The 22684-nt window shown below is 33.7% G+C and overlaps 1 protein-coding gene across 3 annotated transcripts in view; it reads right to left on the reverse strand.

Moving 5' to 3' along the window:
- Nucleotides 1-22684, reverse strand: part of RNGTT (RNA guanylyltransferase and 5'-phosphatase) — a 304153-nt gene that overhangs the window by 124010 nt on the left and 157459 nt on the right. For all 3 annotated transcript variants that reach the window (XM_087443866.1, XM_004422111.3, XM_087443867.1), the window contains one exon: nt 13048-13116. In XM_087443866.1, the coding sequence (XP_087299992.1) occupies nt 13048-13116 (69 nt within the window). The remainder of the gene's footprint in view (nt 1-13047; nt 13117-22684) is intronic.

The following is a 22684-nucleotide window of genomic DNA, read 5'->3' on the forward strand; positions in this document are numbered from 1 at the left end:
TAAAATATTTCAGTTTGTAGCTTTTACAAAATAAATTGGTCTCCCAGTAGAAAGAGCTATTAAAGTTATCAACGAACTTTGACAATAAAAGGAAAATCAATTTTTTTATTCTAAATTGACAAAATGTGTGCTTTTAAATATTTCCTTCTAAAATTCTGAATTGCCATAGCAAAAGGGATGGGAGATGTCAACAACAAGCTGTATCTTTTTACTGATTCCAATATGTCCCCAGATGCTAAAATTAGAGCACTAACAAAATATACATTAAAAAATATGGCAGGACAAATTCTGAAAAGCGAAGTGCAATATACCATGCTACCTTTCTTGAAATGTGGGATGGGAATAAGAATGTATATTAACGTGTTTGTATTTGCTTATAAATGCATAGAGAAACTATGAAAAGATAAGTTAAAAACTAACAATAATAGAAAACTGAGGGACAGGAGAATTGGGAGAGGGAGACTTTTTTACTACATGTTAAAGTTTCTTTATTATCCAGTTAAAAATTAAAATTAAAAATGCACCACTTGGGGCCGGCCCGGTGGCACAAGCGGTTAGGTCTCCGCGTGCGGCGGCCCGGGGTTCGCTGGTTCAGATCCCAGACGCGCACCGACGCACCGCTTGTTAAGCCATGCTGTGGCGGCGTACCATATAAGGTGGAGGAAGATGGGCACAGATGCTGGGCCAGGGCCAGTCTTCCTCAGCAAAAAGAGGAGGATTGGCAGATGTTAGCTCAGTGCTCGTCCTCCTTACAAAAAAAAAAAAAAAATGCACCACTGTAGGGGCTGGCCTGGTGGCGTAGTGGTTAAGTTCACTTTGGCAGCCCAGGGTTCACAGGCTTGGATCCCGGGCACAGACCTACACCACCCCTTATCAAGCCATGCTGTGGCAGGCATCCCACATAAAATAGAGGAAGATGGGCAAAGATGTTAGCTCAGGGCCAATCTTCCTCACCAAAAAATAAAAAATAAAAAAATAATAATAAGAAAAATGTACCACTATAAAACACAATTTTTAAAAAAAGTTATAATAATTTATTGTGCTTAATATGCATCATTTATATGAAAACTGATTTTGTACTATATATATTTACCCTCTTGGAATTCACTGATCCTTTCGTCTTTGGGAAGTCCTTATTTATATTTATTTCCCTTTTCTCTGCTACCAATATACCACCATTAGCAGTGTCCTTTAGTTGTACAGTAACATTATATATCTATATCCAGCTGAAACTGATTACAAATTATTCATCTTTAGCTATTTATTTTGTCAACAAAGTTCAATGGAAAAGCAAATATTTTATTTATTAAGAAAACTAGAAAAATGATGTTCTTCTCCTTTTTCTTCCTTACACAAAGCAAGCTAAGAATACTTTGCTGTGTTCTAAAAGCTGAACAAGGAAAAAAATTAAAAATAAAGAAAGTATATTTTCTGTCTCGGCACTTTACTATTACAATTCTTTGGAAATTATTATATTTTTCAATAAAAAATAACACATTTTGGGAAAAGACAGAATGACACTTTTCCAGTCTGCCAGGAAACAGAGCCCTTCTTCAATTGAAGATCTATCAAAATATGCAAGCAAATGTCATGGCAACAGAAGCTCTCACCATGGTAACATCATCCTTGCTACAGAGGAAAACCACTCTAATTCGTCACGTACTTCAAGAAAAGGCATTAGACTAATTCCAATTTTCATTTTACAATCTATCCATAACACTCAATATACATGGCAGTACTAAAGATTTAATAAAAACATTAATATTTCACAAAAAAGCAATATTAAAATCAAAACTGACTCAATTTACATGCAAACTGATTAACGCCAGAGACATACAATCAAGGTGACCACCTTACAGAAAATCAAGATAGTTATGAAAACATAAAAAACAATCCTCTCACTATTGCTTGAGAGTAAATACTCTAGACTCAATATAGAAACAATTATATGTTTTACTAATCACGTATAGCTGGTAGATAAAACAAGAAGTCTTTTTTTTTTAAATAAAACAAAGAAAATACTTTCAACATTGTTATTATTACCTCTATTTTGTAATTCATTATATATAATTCTGTTTTTATTTCATAGTGATGATTAATGGAACAAAAATTATTATCTAGAAACTAAGTGTCTCCAGGCGACAAAAGTAAAATCAAATATGATTTTTTAAAAGGTTAGAAATTAAATCAGTTATTACCACAATTAAAAATTTACTATGCTACATAAATCATTAAAATCTTCTTGTAAAAGCTAGTAAATAAATATTACCAACTTTGTAAATTAAATTAAAAGATCTAATAGCTTTCAGGTAAAAGATCTACTACCAATAGCATATTAAAATGCCAAACGGTCATTTTAAAATATTCATTTTTAGGTGACAAATCATTTACGAAAGATTAGCAATTCAAAATGTCAATGAAATCATAAAACTGAAAAGCTTATATATAAGAGTCTAAAACCTAATTGGTTTATGGTATAGACTAATAACCAGATGGAAAATTCAATTTGAAAATGCTTCTTTTTAAAAATGATCACTTTGCTTTGATCAAAGTTTGAACCTTAAACCTCAGAAAGAATATACGTTTAATATTCAACAGCTAATTTTTTCTTCGAAGAAAATACCCACTTTTCTCAAAATATTTAAATACAGCTTACAGTTCAAATTTTTAAAAACACTCTTTGTGAATAAAGTAATACAATTAAGTCACCTTTAAATAAAAGTTATCAGTTATTTTTGCATCAAGAGCAAAACACATGGAGAAACCAACAGGCAGCATGTGATAAAGAAGAGAGTAAACTGGCTTCAAACCTAATTTTGGTCTTTAACCTGAAAGCAAGGGGAAATCACGAGAGACTAAGGAAGAAGATCACTCTGGATGTAGCATGAAAAAAAGATTGGAGGAAGACAAAGGGGATGCTGCAAGACCAGTTAGGATGTCACTGCAGTGGTCCAGGCAAGAGGCAATGAATGACAAGTCAGATTAGAGTTGTGGCAGTGGTTATGGAGAGAAAAGGGAATAATTTCAGAGATATTTAGGAGATAAAGCAAGACTTGGAGATGGATTAGAGGGATGAAATAGGAGAAGTTCTCAAAGATGACATCTAGATTTCTCATTTAAGTAACTGCATTTAAGAAACTAGGAAGAAAATGCTGGGAAAGGATCAGTTTGTACAGTTTGTATGCTGGTTGGTTTGATTGTCTTGGGAGTAGAGATGGAGATCAGCTTTAAAATATACGTAGTTTCTGGTGTTTTTGAAAAACTCAAAACGTGATATCAAGATAGGCAATTAAACAACTCTGGAACTTAAATATAAATCAAAAGTCTGAGTCACAGGCTTATAGGAGATAACTGAGGCCATGGGTATAAATGAGATTTCTAGGGGGAGAGCACAGCATGAGAAAGAAGGAAGGTCCAGGACACTGAGTGTTGAGAAACTCTAAACTTCAACAGCTAGTAAAAGATGAAGAGCTTGAATGAGACAGAGAAGAAATGGCATAAGACTAGAAGGAATCAGGAGCATGCGGTGTCACAGAAGCCATGATTTCAAGAAAGAGTGGACAGCACTATAGACTACCACTAGACGACTAAGAAAAGGGCTGAAAAATGATCTTGACTTTGCAATGAAGAGATCATTGGTGACCTTTCAAAAAAGCAGTTGATTCAAACAGTATTTACTTAGGTGAAGCCCTTTTTAAAATATAATCTTATCTAGAAGTATAATATATAAAAGAAATAAATCAGGGCTGCTGTTATGTAGACAGAATGCTCACCTAGTAACCTATCCTTCCATTTGACCCTCTGAGGCAGTTCACAGAAACCTAGAACTTTGGAAACTAGTGTTTGAAACCACTGGGCTAGATAATTTTGGAAGTATCTTTTCAGCACTGATTTTCTATAATTTTGTAAATGCAATTTAATCTACTTTGTTTAAACTGAGGCTTTCATGATAATTAATGATTGCTCTGTGTTTTAGTAAATATCAGATACTGGTGCATTTCTTTATAAACACAAAGAAATATCCTAAGCTTTATTTTCCTGAATATACCATCAATTAACTTTGCTTTTCCTTTTTCTTATAAAAGTAATAAACTGTGTGTAATTCCGGATGTGTTACAAAATTATGTCTCCAAAAAACAGAACATGAAAAGGAAAACTTCTTCTAAGCTGGTGTTTGGGATTTTTTCCTCAATAGCATCATCATTTTAATATAGTATCTTTATCACTATTCTTCAATATTTTGCCAGGATTCAAAATATTTTCTTTTCTTTTTTTAGCAGTAGTAACATCTATCTTTTAATCAACTTTAATTCACTCACTATAATTTCATTAAATAATTTCATTAAATGGAGCAGAATTAACTTCTTGCTAAGTTTTAAGTAACTAGCACCAAACAAATGTAGGCCAAGAAGTTTTTTCACAAGTAGATGCACCAGGAATCCTCTTCATCTTTCACCATTCATTTGCCTCTGGAATATTTCTGTGGTATCAGAGAATGAATTGCAAATTTTAAAAAATCAAGCTTTGCCTCCCTTTGACCAGGACTTCCTCTCCACTTTACGCAGACTCACTCAGATTGCTAGGCTGGTCACTGAAAACTGTCCCTTTCTTCATTTATTTAAATTGTTGGTTCAAGAGAGCCAACAGATGCAACACCACATTGTGAGAAGTTTTGAGGATTTTCTGATAAACGTGGTGGATTAAACATGTGCATCTATATCCACTTTGATTTGAAAACTTACTAAAATGAGAGTAACAGAAAAGAGATATCAGATACAGAAAAGGAAAAATAGGAGAGAAGACAACAGCAGAAAACAACATGTCAATACCTTTTCGAAAGACAGAAAGTAGATGGAGAAGTTAATTGGGCATAGAGCAAAGAAAACTGAATACTAAATGCTTGTAGAGAAGGATATCAATGCAAAGCAATTCACGCTGCATGCTGCAGTTCCCCAGAACCAATTAAGTAATATAAAGAACAAGTAACTGAGAAGGCTGCCAGGGGGAGAAACCTAAGGCATGGTATTGAAAGCAAGGAGACTGGTTGAAAATCTGTATGAGGAGTATTTAAACCTCTAGGTTCCCTCCTCCACCCTAGGCAAAAGGCAGGAGATATGTTTATTCTGTGGAAAAACTGAAGGACAGAAGCTCTAGTCCAGAAGATTCAAGTATAACAGAACAGGAAAACTGAAAGCTGGAGAGTTAAGTGAACGTTTACTTACCAAAGAGTGGGCCCTCGCCCCTTTATCTTCTCTATTCCAAGAACGCTAACAGCCAGGCAAATGCCACCAAGCAAGAAACTGGAGGCTTGGTCTCTGGACAGGCCGAAGGATTCCAGAGAAAAGAACTATAGAGTCTATCATTTGGATATCCCCCAATTTAAAAGTAAAGAGTGAAAAATTTATACATATTTTAACATGATAAAAAATACAGGTTACCTCTAATATGCTGTATTATTTTGTCATAAGAGTTTACCACTTACTCTGCCTGCACTTAATTATTAAAGCTGAGTTCATCAAAGATTTCAGACTTCTCCAGTAGAAAAACTTAGAAATGTTGGCAAATTTTACATTAAAAAGTTCTTGGCCTGATTAAGGGTCCTAAACTTCTCATTCAGAACTTGCTTTAAATAGAAAGCCTAACAAAGGAAGGTAATTTACAGATCTTATAAGGATAGAATTAGAAATTACACTTGGTATTAGGGTCTACCGCTACTAGATGGAAATGCCGTACCAAGCTAGATAACTGTGGTAGGCTGAAAAACTGCCCCCCAAGATATTCAGGAAACTTTATACCAAATGGTGCACCATTTAGACCATAAATAGAAAATGGTATCCTTACCCTAAATAATGAGTACAGTAGTCCTCACTTATCCACAGAGGATATGTTCCAAGACCCCCAGTGGATGTCTGAAACCACAGATAGTACCAACCCTATATATATATCATGTTTTTTTCCTATACATACATACCTATGATAAAGTTTAATTTATAAATGAGGCACAGCAAGAGATTAACAACAACAACTAATAATAAAGTAGAATAATGATAACAATACACTGTAATTAAAGTTACCGTAGATCTTAGCAAACTCAGCATATGATTCTTTTTGTTTCCTTATTAAGTAGAGAACTTTTACCTTTTCACTTAAAAGAAGCACTTTACAGCTTCTCTTTGGCATATCTAAATTGCCAGCATCACTACTCTTGTGCTTTGAGGCCATTATTAAGTAAAATAAGGGTTGCTTGAACACAAGCACTGTGATACCACAACAGGCGATCTGATAACCAAGATGGCTACTAAGTGATTAATGGGCAGGTAGTATACACAGTGTGGATAGATACGCTGGGCAATGGGATGATTCACATCCAGGGTGGGACAGAGAGGGGTGCATGAGATTTCATCTCGCTACTCAGAACGGTGTGTAATTTAAAACTTATGGATTGTTTATTTCTAGAATATGCCATTTAATATTTTCGGACCTTGGTTGACTACAGATAACTGAAACCATAGAAAGTGAAACCACATATAACAGCGGGCTATTGTAGTTCTAAAATTAGATATGATGGAAATGAATCAATGATACTAAATTCCAGTAGAATAGCCTTTTGAATAGTATAAAAGTAGGCCCAAACTCATTTTGCTGAACATGGAAAAATCAGCAAGTCTTAGATATTAAAAACTAGAAATAAACAGACGTTCTCCTTATAAACTGAGAGACTGAATAAAAACTGGAATGGGACTATATTTCTCATTGTGTAATGCAGTGTCATTTGGGGCCCTGTCCCCACACCATCTAAATTAACATTTCCTCCCACCATTGGAAGCTACACCTGTCTGTAATCAACTCTCTTCTTACCTCCTTATACAGAAAACTTAGAGTAGCTGAAAAGGAAAATTGAGGTCTTTCCTTTGAATATGCAATAGCAATCACAGAAAGGCCATTTTACCTGGTAAAGAAAAAGAACTTAATGACAATGTATGAGCACAGTGGTTTCAATTCCAAAGAATTAAGTAAGAGAAAAAACTTAAGTATTCCTTCTTTAAAAGCCATAAAGACAAATCATAAGAGTCATGAATTATTAGAAAAATATATCTTAAACTCTGCTTTCTGTAGCAGAATATCATAAATACAATGTTTGATAATATCATTAAAGTTCACCTATTTAATAAAAACTTCCATTTTCATTTTTTAAAAGAGGTAAAAAGTCATAAATCTCTGTGTAGAAGCTAAGCACAGTCTCACCTGTGGCTTTGGCAAATCAAAAGTTTGAAAATGGAATACACAAAACCACTCCTGTGAAAGTGGCCCAAACTGACGGCACAATAAGAATGAATAGAAAAATCAGATTGAAACAGCAAAAGCAAAATAACGAAAAAATAACAAAGGCTACAAAATTCAATATAATAAAATTTTGCATATGAGTGAGAAAATTGCCTCCTCTGTACCCTGAATGGATTCATGGTAAATTGGAGCCTATTCTGGATGGCAGAGTTAATATATTTTACACCCAGAATTCCCTGTAGAAAATTTAAGACAAATACAGTAGGAATGCAAAAGAACCACTGAATTAAATAGAATGGGCAGACATGTGACTAAGTACCATATCCTTACAGCCAGATGCTGTTCTACCCATTAACAGTGAAGTCCCACTAAAGGGCACACTGCAAACACTGTGAAAGGTGTATATTAGTGGTAAAAATTAAGCAAGTTATAGTTGGTAAAGTGTACTTTTTAAGAAATAAGAAACTAGATAGAAAAATCATCATGAGAAATTACAATTACAAATGAAACATATCAAGAAATAAAGACTGAAATCATTACAATTTCATGGAATATAAAAAGGATTAACCAAAGACTAATAACTAGTACAGTATAGTGCTGTACCATCAATTAAACTTTACCAAAACAGGCAGCTGTGAAACATTTTTTCTAATGAAATGAGACTTTTGTAGATATACACTAATATATGAATCTGTTATGCTAAATTAATAAGAAACTGACAATGTCCACAGAAGAATTAAACGTGACCCTTTCAGAGCCATTCTATATACTATATAATCTTAATAATTTAGGACGTAAAGTGTGTAAAAGTGAAAATTCAATTGAAATGATGGCTATCCTGCCAAAAAAATTAACAGGAATACAGTCATGCAATAGTGATAGTAATAAACTTCATAAGAAGTCTATTTTATCTATTACACCTGTCTAAATTTTCATTTAAGAGATATATTGTTTTTAGGAGAGTAAAATAAGATTTTATTCTCTCTTATTAAAAATTCTTTATCTAATACATTTTCACAGATACTTGCAGGAAGAAGGAATTCTTAAGTACTGACATATTTATATACATTGATCATAATATGATCATCACAGAATTTCAGAGCTAAACTGTTACAGCCTGTACATTTTACAGATGAAGAACTGGAGAACCAAAGAGATATTCAGTGGCTATCCTAACCGGAGATGACTTCTAATCCACTGGAAAGCCTGAGAAGAATATGCAAATAGCAAAGCTCATATTAATGTTTCATGAAGAATAGGCATTTGCATTCTGGACTCTTCAAGGAAACAAGTGGAAATTTAAAGAAAGTCACTGAAAAGTTTCTTAAAAGAATAAGATACTGCATAAATTAGATTATACATATGTATGTGCAAAAAGGAAGATAAGATAGCTATAAATTTAAAAGATGTTTGCCTACATTGGTAAAATATAAAACCAGTCAAATCTGAAAGATTAGGGAAAAACATAAGGATGCATTTTCACTTCTTTAATGAACACTTTCTAAGACTTGTTGGGCCAAACACTATCTTAGACACTAGACATTTAAAGATAAATAAGAAAGTAAAAGACTAATAATCTTAGAGAAGCCCACAGTTTTTGTGAGACAAAAACGTAACCGATTATACCTGTGGGGTGCTAGCTACTTCTTTATCTACTGTAAGAAACTGCAAGGCATCTTGAAGAACATCTTTTTTGCTTTCAGAATAATCATTTAAGTGATCTGTTTTACTTCTGAAAATATTTGGCAATTAAGTAACAACTGTTCAAGAGGAAAGACAGGAAAGAGCATTACTTTTGGCTTCACAAAAGCAAACCACTCCCCCATAATGGAGAGCAGCGGAGAAATGGAGTATGCACAGGAATCCAAGATCTCACGAAAGCTAAAAACTGCTTCTCTTTTCAGTCACAATATTACATCTTTCCTGGTCTGGTGGCCTCAGGATAAGATCAGGTGGCATGAAGAACCTGAGAAACTCCATGTCAGGGAAAGGGAAGGTATGAGTTGGTGACTAGGACCTAGCCCGTCCTGGGAAAGATTTAACTCTAGACAGAGATGTGTATGAGGCTAGAATTGCTTTGACCAAGCCAGTCTAAAAGTAATGTTAGAGGAATAGTTTTCTGGTGTGCATGTGTACGTGTGAGTGTTGCCTAAAGAGCTATGATATTAAGTGTTTGTGCCAAAGGTCACGTGGAAGAAGCCTAGCAATCTCCCTTGTCTATCTTGTCTATCTCCCTTATACCCTAAAATACTATCATCAGACTAACGGGGTAAGTTAGAAATACCTACCTTCAACAACATCAACATGTAGTAACGAAGGCAGCAAATGCACAAAATATAGGGTCAATCTATTAACTCATCAGAATTTCACCTTTCTAGAACCTAGTGACTAGAATCAGGACACCTTAAATGGAATATGTTTAAAATCTCAGGGCACAATCATAAAAGGGAACAACCTAGAAAGCAAAAAGGGATCCTTGCGATATTGCAATGCACTGTGATTCGGAATGGGGAGGAGAGAAAGGGCCAAGCTATTTTGTTTGAATAATAAAGAAATATAACCTTTATTTTGTTTAGCAAACTGGGAATTCCCAGAATGAGACAGTGGAAATCCCAAGAAGAAAAAGCTATGCAGCAGGGCTAGAGAATGGAGGGTTTCAGAGAGAACGCCTTTAAGTAAAAACTGGACTGGATATATTACCTGATAAATTTGATTGTATCAAAAAAAGATTTAAGAGAGTTTAAGAAAAATAGTGAAAATCCTAACAAATGAAAATATAAGGGAATTCCTAACTCTAGGTGAAAAAATTTTTCTAAGACAGAAAATATAATATTATACTACTTGACTCAGATGTGAACAATATTTATGTCACCACAAAAATACAAATATTGAATATTCATTTGACCAAATGTGATATAACTATGATGGAATAACAGAAGGAGAGGGGTGAAGGAGTGTTCGTGGAGTCAGAGAGCTCAATCCTGTTCTTCAATAGCAGAAAGTAAGCAGGTCATGTACAAAAACAGAAAACCAAGACAGAGCACCATAAACAGATTTTGTAGAAATAGGGAGAGAAAAGGAAAAAACATCTACAACAATAGAAAATGATTACCTCCCAGGAGTGGCACTTTGGGTGTAGGGATGGGTAGGAGGAAAGGTTGCTTTATTTTTCAGTATAAGCCATGATATTTTAATTGACTTTTAAATCATGGGCATGTATTATTATGTATTACTTGGAACTTATATAATTTTTTTCCATCATATTACCTTCTTTATTTTGAACATACAAAAGAAGAGGAAAAAACTGTAAAAAATAAGGTTGCAGAAATCCTCAAGAAACTATCGCAGCCAGACCCAAAGGTATATTAAAAATTATATATCATGATCAAGTAGCATTTATCCCAGAATGCAAAGATGGGTCAAAAAGAGAAAATCACTATAATTTACTGCATGAATGTCATAAAAAGGAAAATGATATGATAACCTGACTAGATACAGAAAAGGCATTTGTTAACTCCCAAAACCTATTTGTGATTGAAAAAAAACCTTTGTAAAAATAGAAGCAAAAATTTTTAACATGATAAAAGGTATCTAACAGAAATTTACCAAAAACATACTTAATGGAGAAAATTTAGCCATATTCCTTTTGAGGTTGAGAATAAGGTATAAATATCTCCCTCTCCTCCATTCAATGAGAGTCAATGTTTAAGCCAGTAGTAGAGGTCCTAGCCAATATATAAAAAGAGACAATTATTAGAACCAAGAGTGTTCAGCAAGATTGTTGAATCAACAAAATATATCAATCAACAGTGTGGCAGTACAGTAGAAGTATCAAATTTAAAAAGGTAGCATTTATTATAAAAATGGAAAATAATAAATATCTAGAAATTACACTAATAACAATTAAACTCAGAGAACAGAAAAAGAGCTATACCCTATTCATTGAGAAGATGACTTAACATTGTAAAAACATAGATTTTCTCCAAATTAATCTAAATTCAAAGCAATTCCAACTAAACTCCTATCAATAATTTTTGGGTAACCTGACAAATTGATTCTGAAATTTGTATGTTAAACCAAATGTCCACAAATATTTAAGAAAATCTTCCCTCTGGTACCAGATATCAATTACAAAGTCATTACAACAAGTGTGGTTGCTAGGGAACAGACTAATAAATCCACCGACTACACTAGACATCCCAGAGACTCACTTATGTCAGGCCACTTCTCTTACATACATCAAAATCTCATATATGCATGGTTCTGAACCATGAGTTTAAAACAATGAAATTTATCGTAATTGCTGTTATATTTAGATTTTATTTCTTTCGATCTAGGGAGATTAGGCCTGAAAAATACTAGAACTCAAAGATCTAACTTCCATTTTCCTAAAAGAGCATTTTCTATAATTTATGTCCCCAGCCTCTAACACTCCTCCACCGACCACAGAAGATTTTCCCTATACCTGTTTGGCAAAGGGGGCTGGGAGGAAGACAGGAGAAAATCACATATTACATTATATCTAAATTTGCATAATAGCAGTATTACTATATATATAGAGTACATACAATGTTTAATACACAGTGTTCAAAAATACTAGTTCCCATCCCTTTCCTCGAGGTACGAAGTTTGATGCCTCGCTATAGAACTTCACAAATAGTTCTACCCTAATTTCTAAGGAGAGAGTTATTGAAGGCAAAATGCAGACTGGGATGAGGTGTAGCACATGAAATACAACTCTTTCCTATAGAGCAGTGGTTCTCATATTTGAACAGGCATCAGAATCACTTGGAGAGCCTGTTACAACACAAATTGCTGGACTCCATCCTCAGTTTCTGATCAGTAGGTCTGGGGTGAGTTGCATTTATAACAACTTTCTGGGTGGTGCTAATGCTCCTTGTCCACAGGCCACATTTTGAGAAACACTGCCCTACAGAGCACCAGTTCTCAAGTGACGGCAATTTTGCTCTCCAGGAGAAATTAGGCAGTGATTGTGTATATTGTTGGTTGTCACAACCTGGAGGGACGGGGGGAGAAGTAATACCGGCATCTAGTAAGCACAGACCAAGGATGCTGCTATATATCCTATCATGCACAGGACCGCTCCCCACAGCAAGGAATTATCTGGTTAAAAATGTCAGTGGCGCTGAGGTTGAGAAACCCTGCTACAGAGTAAAACATAACTTACTCCAAATATTATGATCTGATCTTAAGTTGGTGAAAGTTCTTCAGTGAGTTTCAGAAACATGACATAGAATAAATATTCAAAGAACTGTATTTTTCTTGAAGTATTGATAACTCTTTGAATTTTACTCATCCATAGCAAAATGAAATTTTAAAAATATTAAAATTTAAAGGTATATTGAGCTACAGAAAGAAATAAGCCTTTATGTAATGTTATTGGTAGATTTCTAGTAAAGAAACATAAATTAACATTCATTTTGCAAGAACTATAAGAAAACTAATTATATCAAAAGACTAACTTCCTTGAAAAATAATGATCAACAATGTTTATTTCTTAAGCTGAGTGAAAAGCAAACAACTGTTCATTTTACTATTATTTAGTATAAATGAAATATTTTATAATGAACAATTTGTTTTAAGGAAAAGCAGTGATTACAGCAGTAATCAATCCTAAGTAAACATGTATGAGGAAAATGTACTTTATATACACATGCATGTGTATATATGTATATACATACAGACTACACACACTCTCACACACACACACACACACATATAAACACAGAAAAATGAACTTACTCCAGTAGGCTGAAAAATAAGTCCATCCATTTCATGGCTGACTTCCTTGGCAAAATTTCCTTCAAGTAGCTATAAAATAAATACATGTATTTTTAGAAATATAATAATCAATACAATAATCATGTAAAAAGTATTTTAATTTTTTGTCAGCTTTATAAAAACTTCTTAATACATGAGCTTTAAGAACTGAAATACAATATGAGGAAGATGGGTGATCATGAGGGATCTAGATTAACATATTATAAGATTTTTTTTTTTAAATATACGAAGATTTTCATTCCATGGCAGGCTAAATATATTGAACAATACTCATAACTACAACAATCAAAATGATGGATAAAATATTAAAAACATATTTTTAAATGCACTGCTGAGCCAGCACAAAAGGAAGAAAGACATAGAGGCCAAAAGCAAAGTGAAAGTAGAAACTCTGGGATGTAATAAATAAACAGACTAAAAAATAAACATACACAAAAAAGGAGACAGCAGAGAAACTTGCTTGGGGATAGATGGAAGCCAGCAGAGGAGAGATCTCCTGAAAATTTGTAACCATAAGCAGATCAAACATGGGGATTGCAATCCAAAAATATATTATGTGTGTCTTCCCAAAATCCTCAAGCAGAGAATTTTTTTAACCTTTCTTTTTTGCCCTTTTTGTTTTGTTGCCTTTTTTATACTTTCTCAAGCAGAGAATTGCATTATAAAAGATACACATTATAAAATACAAACGACAGTTTTTTCAATGCTGTCTTTATTAAAGAGCAGAGTTATAGGCCCAATTAGTTCTCTAATTAGTTCTGAGCAAGTAGTTTTAAATGCTTCTCTTTCACAGATTTTTATTATTTTGAAGAACTGAACATGCATATCACTGATGGAGGCCCTAAACATTGATTTTTGCATTTCAGAGAAAAAAAAGGATTAACTTTCACAAAGCCAGGTAATGTCATGTTATCCAGAGTCTGACCAACTGATAGCACATTCAGGATAGGTCTAGGATTCAAATATGTATCTCTAAAATTTTGGATATGTTGTATGTTATACATCTCTTTTACCACAATCACATCCTCTTGAAACCACTACACCTTCAGGGAGATCTGCATTCCAAAAGCAACAACCAAAATTTCAAGTATATTTCACATACAACAAAATCCTCCCAAACTGTGACTTCATCTTCTCTGCCATTTCATTCTTCAAAATCTGCAATTTCTCTAAACTGAGGGCAGTTCAGCAAAGAAAAGTAAGAGCAATCCTTGTTTCTAACTGCTTTAAGTCCAATGTGAATTTCAATATCTACATTTCCTTAAAACTGCAAAGTTCTTTTGTCAAATGCATAGGGACAGAAATTAGAGAGGGTGGGGGGAAGGGAGAATGTTAGTGTTTTAATGGGTACAGAGCTTCAGTTTGGACAGATGAAAAAGATTTGTAGACGGACAATGGTGATGGTTGCACAACAATGTGAATGGACACAATGCCACTGAACTAAATGCTTAAAATGGTTAAACTGGTAAATTTTATGTTATGTATATTTTATCACAATTTTTTCTTAAATTGTAATGCTCTTAATGTTTTCTTTTTTGTTTTTTCCTCTTATTACAACACTAAGAAAGTGAGGAGCTGGCAAATTCGGACTCTTAGAGTCCGGAGTTTGGCCAAATGGGCAGAAATTTGAGAACAGTTCTGAGATCCACACATTTGTCTCCAATTCACTCATAGGTTTAAATGACTTAGCCAACTGAGGAGGAAATTTGCTGAAGTAAAAATTCAGTATGAATTAAAAGTACAGATTTCTTAGAAATTCCTTTTGTCACTGGTGTATGCCCTAAGCAGTTCAAAGGAAGTTTTAAAAGTGCTTAACCCTTCCTCAAGGTTGTTTTTCAGTTAGAGATATGTTAGGAAGAGATACCATCATCAACTGGCCTGAATTAGACTGAGCCCCACCGCAAGAGCAGTGCCTGCACAGACAGCTCAGGAGATGACCTAAAGTTGTCGTTTGCTTCATTTTAGTATTAAAATCTCCACCCCAGGAGGAAGCTAAGCCTTTATTAGCATAACATGCAATGTTTGTGAGAGCATGTCTTCATACTGCGCCTGCACAAGCTAATAGTCACCTCTACATGTGATGATACAACTTTCCTTTTAAATTCCCCACCTGAAATAAAAGACACCTGCTTTCCCCTGCTCAGGGAACCATAGCTTTGGAAAAACTTCCACGTGGTTTCTTTATTTACAGCAAATAAATTTTACGTTGTGTGATAACTACTTCCAGTTAAGGCTCTGATTTCAACTCACCAAGCAGCAAACCCACTTTGGTCCAGTAATACTTTCAAGAGAGAAAAAACAAACCCTAAGCATCAAAGTGTCAAAATATCAGCTTACATTCTTGCTGGAAATTTGGAAGGCAATATTAAACTAAAGCCTTTGTTTCATATATGTGATATATTCATCCTGGAGGAAAAAATTTTTGGAACTTGGTCTCATATTGAGAAGTGTATATATATATATATATATATATATATATACACACACACACACACACACACACATATATATGTATATGTATATATAAGACTTTCGTGTTCTATTTTAACTTTTCTCAAATATCCATAAACTAGTGACGGGTAAAGGTTCAAACAAGACAAAAATGGATAACCTTGATACTTCTTGTACCCCATCATGAAAAGGTAACCTGCTGCAATGAAATGCAATGAAAACCAAATACACAATAATCTCTTTTAAAAAGATTTTTTAAAGGTTAAAAGAATTTATTCTCCTTTAATTGTAGGTATATCATCTATGGCAAGTAAACATAGCTTTTCCATTCTTAGACCAAACTTCTCAAATTCATATAATGGACAGTCCCTGCATATAATGTATGTATAAAGTAACAGTAAGAAGTATAGAGTCAGCAAGACTCTAGATAACATGTTACCTGTTGTAGAAATGAAAGTAACCTCATTTTTTAATTTACTCTAACTTTTTACGAATCAGAGAACTTAAGGGACTATGAAATTTCTTGGGTCAAAACAAGAGATACTCCTTGTTTTTATTCTTGTTTTACTCCTTGTTGATTACTCCAGACAATACTACTTTCTTTACTTAACAAATCAACACTTACAATATCAACTATCATGTATTAAGGACCTACTATAAAGTGTTGTTGTGCTTGGTTCTTAGAATATATCATTCAAAACACACAATTCCTCACAAGATACGTACTTTTGAGTTTTGTAACATTCAATTTGCCAGAAAAGGAAACTGAGGCCATCAGAGATTAAGTAACTAGCTTCAAGCAAACAGTGAAGAAAGCAAAATCACTCAAAACAGATTTCAATTAGACTTTAACTAAAAATAAGGAGAAAACCAAAGAAAGACTTCTCTGATTCTCTGAAACAAATGCTCCAAAGATTTCTGCAATTTCCTACATATATAGGTCCTCCAATCATTTAAAATTTAAAGACTTTAAATGTATTTATTGTAGCATGTACTATACAAACAAGGTGCATACAAAGGGAGGTAAAATTCTTGGAAGGGAGAATAAGGTTTTTTAAGATTAGAGATGAAATATAAAAACTTTATTACTACTGTATAATTTATAATTAATAAATTGATTTATTCACATTTGAAATCATATATGTATGTAAACTAATACGTTAAATTAAAAATATTGCTTTTTCCCATTCACAATTCTTGAAAGAAAATTTATCCAAACTTGTTATGGGCATCTTCTATATATCAGTATCTTCACCATTACGGCCAATATTTAAGTCATTTAACACATTTCTGTTATTTTTACTACTGTCTCTGAGTTACACCATACTTCAAATTATACATGAGACTGTTACTGCAGATGTTATCCAAAGCTACAAGTACCAACTGAATAACATTAGGAAAGTTTCTTCCCCTCATTCATTCTATAGGTCTATATTCATAATCTTGAAAGTATTTAGCTTCTTTAAAGTTATCTTTAAAACGTAGGTTTAAGGGAAAGTTCCACTTTCACTTACAATGAAAAAAATGGCAAGAGAACGTTGCTTCTAAACTAACAATAATAAAAAAGCAGATAATCTGTAAAATCGTAACTTTTGTTAAGGCCATTGAGCCTCATGAGGTCTCCAGGGAACCAGGTGAACTGAATCCCAACGCCCTCTAAAGGAAGATGAGACATATGAACAGATTCATTTTTGGGAGAATTCACCTTTTGAATTTATTCACCTTTTGGGAGAAACCATTTTATACTCCAGGCCTCTCAGTAAGCTCAAGCAACAGCAGTCAAATGCTGAAGGAATCTGAAGTCTTTGGAGGACTGAAGATAACTATACAGCAAGACAAACACATCTCAAATACAAAACAGACTGATTCAACCACTATCCCCCTTCCTCCAAATGAAGCCTATTAACAAATGGAAAGAAGAAGTGGTATGCCCATTATTAATATATTTACCTTAGTCTCTACTGTTCATACAGAAAAAATGAAAGTCCAGTATCAAATAAAAAAATTATCACACACACACACACAAAGCAAGAAAAAATAACACACTCAATTTTTAAGGCAGCCAACAAAACAAGACAGAGAGATGGGCCATATTTTGGAATTATCAAAGACTTTAAAGTAACCTTAACATTTTAAAGGAAAAGGTGGAAAACATGCATGAACATACGTGAAATTTCAGCAAAGAGATGAAAAACTATAAAAATGAGACAAGTAGAAATGAAAGAAACAAAAAATACAGTATAAGAGAAAAAGAATGCTAATCATTGGGAATGATAATCAATGAGATTATCAGCAGACTGGACACAGCAAAGGAAAGAATCAGCAAACTTGAAAAAAGTGTGTAGCCCTACTTCCAACTGAAATACAAAAAAACAAAAGGGGGGGACGGGGAGGGACAGAAATGAGAATCAAAGAGCTGAGAGACTACACTAAAAGATATAACATCTGTACAACTGGAGTGTGATAAGACAGAGATAAGGGAACAGAAGAAATAATTGGGAGAAGTAATGCCACGGATTACCGCAAAATTAATTAAACACATGCACATGCACACACATCCCCCAGTGGAAGCCAAGAGAACAAGAAGAAGGATTTAAGAAAAAAACACACATAGTCAAACCCCAGCAAGAGGGTAAAAATATTACACGCAGAGGTACAAATGTAAGATTGACAGCAGACTCCTTGTCAGGAATTATATAAACCACAAGATAAGGGAATACCAGTTTTAAAGTACTAATAGAAAAATTGTAAACCCAAAAATCTTTAGCAAATGAAAACATCTTTCAAAAATGGAGGCACAATACAGATTTTTTTCAGACAGACAAAATCTGATCAAATTAACTTCCACCAGGCCAGAACACAAGCGATTTTAAAAGAAAGTTTTCTGGTAGAGGAATATGATACCAAAAGAAAAAAAAAAAATCTGTTATCTAAACAAAAGATATGAAGAATATCAGAAATGGTTGAAAACTAGAATAAATATAAAATATTTATTCCACTCTATCTCCTTAAAATATAATTGACTATTAAAGCAAAAATATTAAAATGTATTGTGGGGTTTATAACATGTTTAGAAGCAAAATACATGAGAGGAAATAGAATGATATTGTTGCCTGGTTCTTACCCCAACTATGAAGTGGTACATTATTTAAAGGTAAATAGTGAAAGGTTAAAGAGATATAATATAAACCTTAGAATTTAACTCCTAAAATATAAAACAAAGATGTATCCCTAATAAGCCTAAAGTGGAGCTATAATTATAGAAATTAAAACATTCTCAAGTAATCCAAATGATGGCAAGAAAAGAAGGAAAAAGGAAATGAGAACACATGGGGCGAATATAAACCAAATAGTAAAATGGCAGATCTAAATCAAACCTTAGTAATAATTACATTAAATTTAAATGGTACAAATGCCCCAATTAACAGGGAGACATTGTCAGATTGTAAAAAAAAAATCAAGAATCAACTTATGCTGTCTACAATAAACTCACTTTGTATATAAAGATTCAATTAGATTAAAAGTGCAAGGATAGAAAAAGATGTTAAATCCTAACACTAATGAAAAGAAAGCTGAAGTGGCTAAGCTATATTAATATTGGACAAAGAAGACTTAAGAACAAGAAATATTAGTAGAGATAAAAAGGCACAATACATACTGATGAAGAACCTATAACAATCTTAAACGTACATGCACCTAAAAAGAAAGCCTCAGGGGCTGGCCTGGTGGCGCAAGCGGTTAAGTGCTCGCGCTCCGCTGCGGCAGCCCAGGGTTCGCCAGTTCAGATCCCGGGTGCGCACTGACGCACCGCTTGGCAAGCCGTGCTGTGGCGGCGTCCCATATAAAGTGGAGGAAGATGGGCACGGATGTTAGCCCACGGCCAGTCTTCCCCAGCAAAAAAAGAGGAGGATTGGCAGATGTTAGCACAGGGCTGGTCTGCCTCACAAAAAAAAAAAAAAAAAAAGAAAGCCTCAAAATGCATTTTTAAAAAAACTGCCCAATAGCAGTTACGTTCATGTGTTCCACTTTGGCAGCCTCAGGTTCCCCAGTTTGGATGCTGGGCATGGACCTACTCACTGCTCATCAAGCCATGCTGAGGCAGCATCCCACATAGAAGAACTAGAAGGACCTACAACTAAGATATACAACTATGTACTGGGGCTTTGGGGAGACAAAAGAAAAAGAGGAAAATTGGCAACAGATGTTAGCTCAGGGCCAATCTTCCTCAAAAAAAAAAAAGGTTTAAAAAAAACCATACAGAGACGATAAGAAAAATAAGACAAAAATCCTCAATTATACATGGGGAATTTAAGACTGTTCTCTGAGTAAATAACTGAACAAGTAGAAAAAAAATTCAATAGGGGTAAAGACATCTTAAAAAGACTTATAGAACACAAGCAGACAGAAAATCAGTAAGAATATGGAAGACTATAACTACAAACACTGAAATAACCTGACCTAGTTGACATTTATAGAACACTCCACTCAACAAAAGAAAACATTTTTCCAAGTGCATACAACACATTTATAGGTTAAAGTCATATAAAGTATGTTCTCTGACCACAATGAATTAAATTAAGTATCAATAAGAGAAAGACAGCTGGAAAATCCCCCAATGTTTAGAGACTTAATAACACACTTCTAAATAACCCATGAATAAGAAGAAGAAATCAAAAGGAAAATTTCAAAGTATTTCAAACTGAATGAAAATGAAAATACAGTAGATTGAGATTCGAAGGATGCAGCTAAAGTGTGCTTACAGGAAAATTTATTGTACTAAATGACTAACTAGAAAAGAAGAAAGGTCATAAATCAATGTCACCTTAAGAAAGAAAATATCGACTTCGACCTTAAGAAACTAAGGAGAACTCTAGAGAATTTAGAAATTGCAGATACAAGTGGGAGCCACTTGGGCTGAGATCAGACACCCAACGAAAAGGACCATGCCCAATGAAGACCCAGATATCACGGAACAGGGTGCAGCTGCAGCTCACTGGATGAGAGAAATTGATGAAATGTCTTGATAAAGTGTCTCACCAGCTTTTAAAAGTGGAAGTGGAGGTTAGAAAGCAGTATGTCTGAATTTAAAACTTTAAAATAGAAATGATAGCCAGGGATAAGTTGCCAAAGTGAAAGTGACTAAATCAGAAGAAAGTCATTGAGATGAAAATTTCAAAAAAATGGAGAAGTCAGGGTGATCAACAGATCAAACCAAACAGGGAAGATGCATTCAGCAAGGATCATGGGCAGTCTTTGAGAGAAGAGTTTAAGTAAGGCACCATCTCCAAGAGAGAAGGAGTTCCCAAGAAACCAAAAAGAGTCTCAATATACTTAGTTAAAAAAGCATGGCTTGAAAGGTCAGGTTTTACTTTAATAATTTAAATATCAGATAACTTAAAAACTCATTTTGGTATTCTTTTGTCTCTGATATTATATTCCAAAATAGAATGTCTTATATTTTTAAACTACCCTGTTTTTTTCCTCTTCTATATTTTAAGTAAAACTTATTTACGAGTTGCACTGGTACTCTTACGTAAGAAGTGTTAATCTAAATTTTTCTTAGATAATTTGTCAGACAATAACATCTCAATAAAAATAAAATTTCATCCAGTGTTCATTAAAGAGATATTTCCTGACTGCCTCCAATGCTGGAAACCCAGCCAGCATTAGAGACACTGGGGACCCAAGGATAATATAAGCCTAGGCCAATATGCTTAAATGTTACCTTAATTTTAATTGAACAGTAAAAACACTAAATGCAATGATGTAATTAGTCATTTCTCCCTATTAATCTTTATTCAGAAACACAGTTCTACTTAAATGACCCAAGATGTTTTTAAAACACTTCTAACAAATTTTTAAAAAGCTATCTCACTTTAAAAATATTTAACTGCAAAACCTTAGAGAAGTTTTTAAGTGGAATATGTGGCGAATTATCCTAAACTAAGATACATTTGTTTTCAGAACTACAATTTTCTCAATTATTTTCCACCAGATAAATTAGAAGAATTAGATAAAAAGTAAAATAGTAGACATAATATATCAAATAGTTATTAATAAAGCACCATAGTATTTCATAGTTTTACATATAAAATTTAAATTTGCTTACCTATGAACATAATCTCATCACTTGAATACCATCTGAATATCCTACAGAAGGCATGTAACTTTCCATTGACCAAAGACTGGTGGAACTGACAAAGGTTATACCAGGTGATTGACTCTAAATTGATATTTTACATGTCAATGAATCAGGAAGTAATTGAAAACCAAATCATTATAAATGCATAAGCAGAGAAAGATAATGCAAAAGGGCTTGAAATTAGAAACATGAGAAACAAAACAGAAACTGTAGCTAAAGCATAGAAAGGAACCTTTTAGAAATAAGCAAAATGATAGTTTAAGACTACAGTGAAGAAGCAAATGAGTCTGTAGCGTAATTAGAAATGCAATAGGCAACATCAATTCATTATATTATAGAAAAGTACACCAAGGGAATACTTAAACAAGAAAAGAATAAACTAGCTCCATCTTTCTGTCCTAGACAATTCTACTCACATCAGATATTTTCTGAGCACATATTCCCACACAGCCTCAACTGATTGCCTGAGAATACTCAACATAGTAGCTTGTATCTGCTGACTTTTTTTAACGTGCTTTCATAACTCCTCTAAAATTCAAGTTTTAGTTTTACCAATCTCCCCAAAACGGAAATTTCCAATCACCTGGATATTATTCTTCATTCTTTTTCATTCCCCAAGTCTAACTTCTGGATTAGGTTAAGATTATTCATTGCTTCTGTACCCTAAATATTCCTCTAATCAGTACAAAATCATTCTATAAAACTCATCCTTCTTGCTCACAATAAAGCCTATATCATAATCTTCTTTTAAAAACAATAATTTGATTTCCATTATTTACCAATGATGCCTAAACAACTATATCATTAAAGTTAGCTAATCAAAATATAAATAAGCTTCTGGAATACTACCATTGCCTCTTTCATTAACCCATATTACTGCAATTAAAATTAAACATAATGATTCTGGTGAATCCCACTTGACAAATTAAAAAATCCAAAAACAAAATTTCTCTAGAAAATATAGTTTCTTTATTATTTTTGGTGGTTGTTAGTCTTAATTTTACC

The sequence above is a fragment of the Ceratotherium simum genome, chromosome 19 (assembly GCF_057802395.1).
Source record: "Ceratotherium simum simum isolate JZ-2026a chromosome 19, ASM5780239v1, whole genome shotgun sequence".
Lineage (NCBI taxonomy): Eukaryota > Metazoa > Chordata > Mammalia > Perissodactyla > Rhinocerotidae > Ceratotherium > Ceratotherium simum.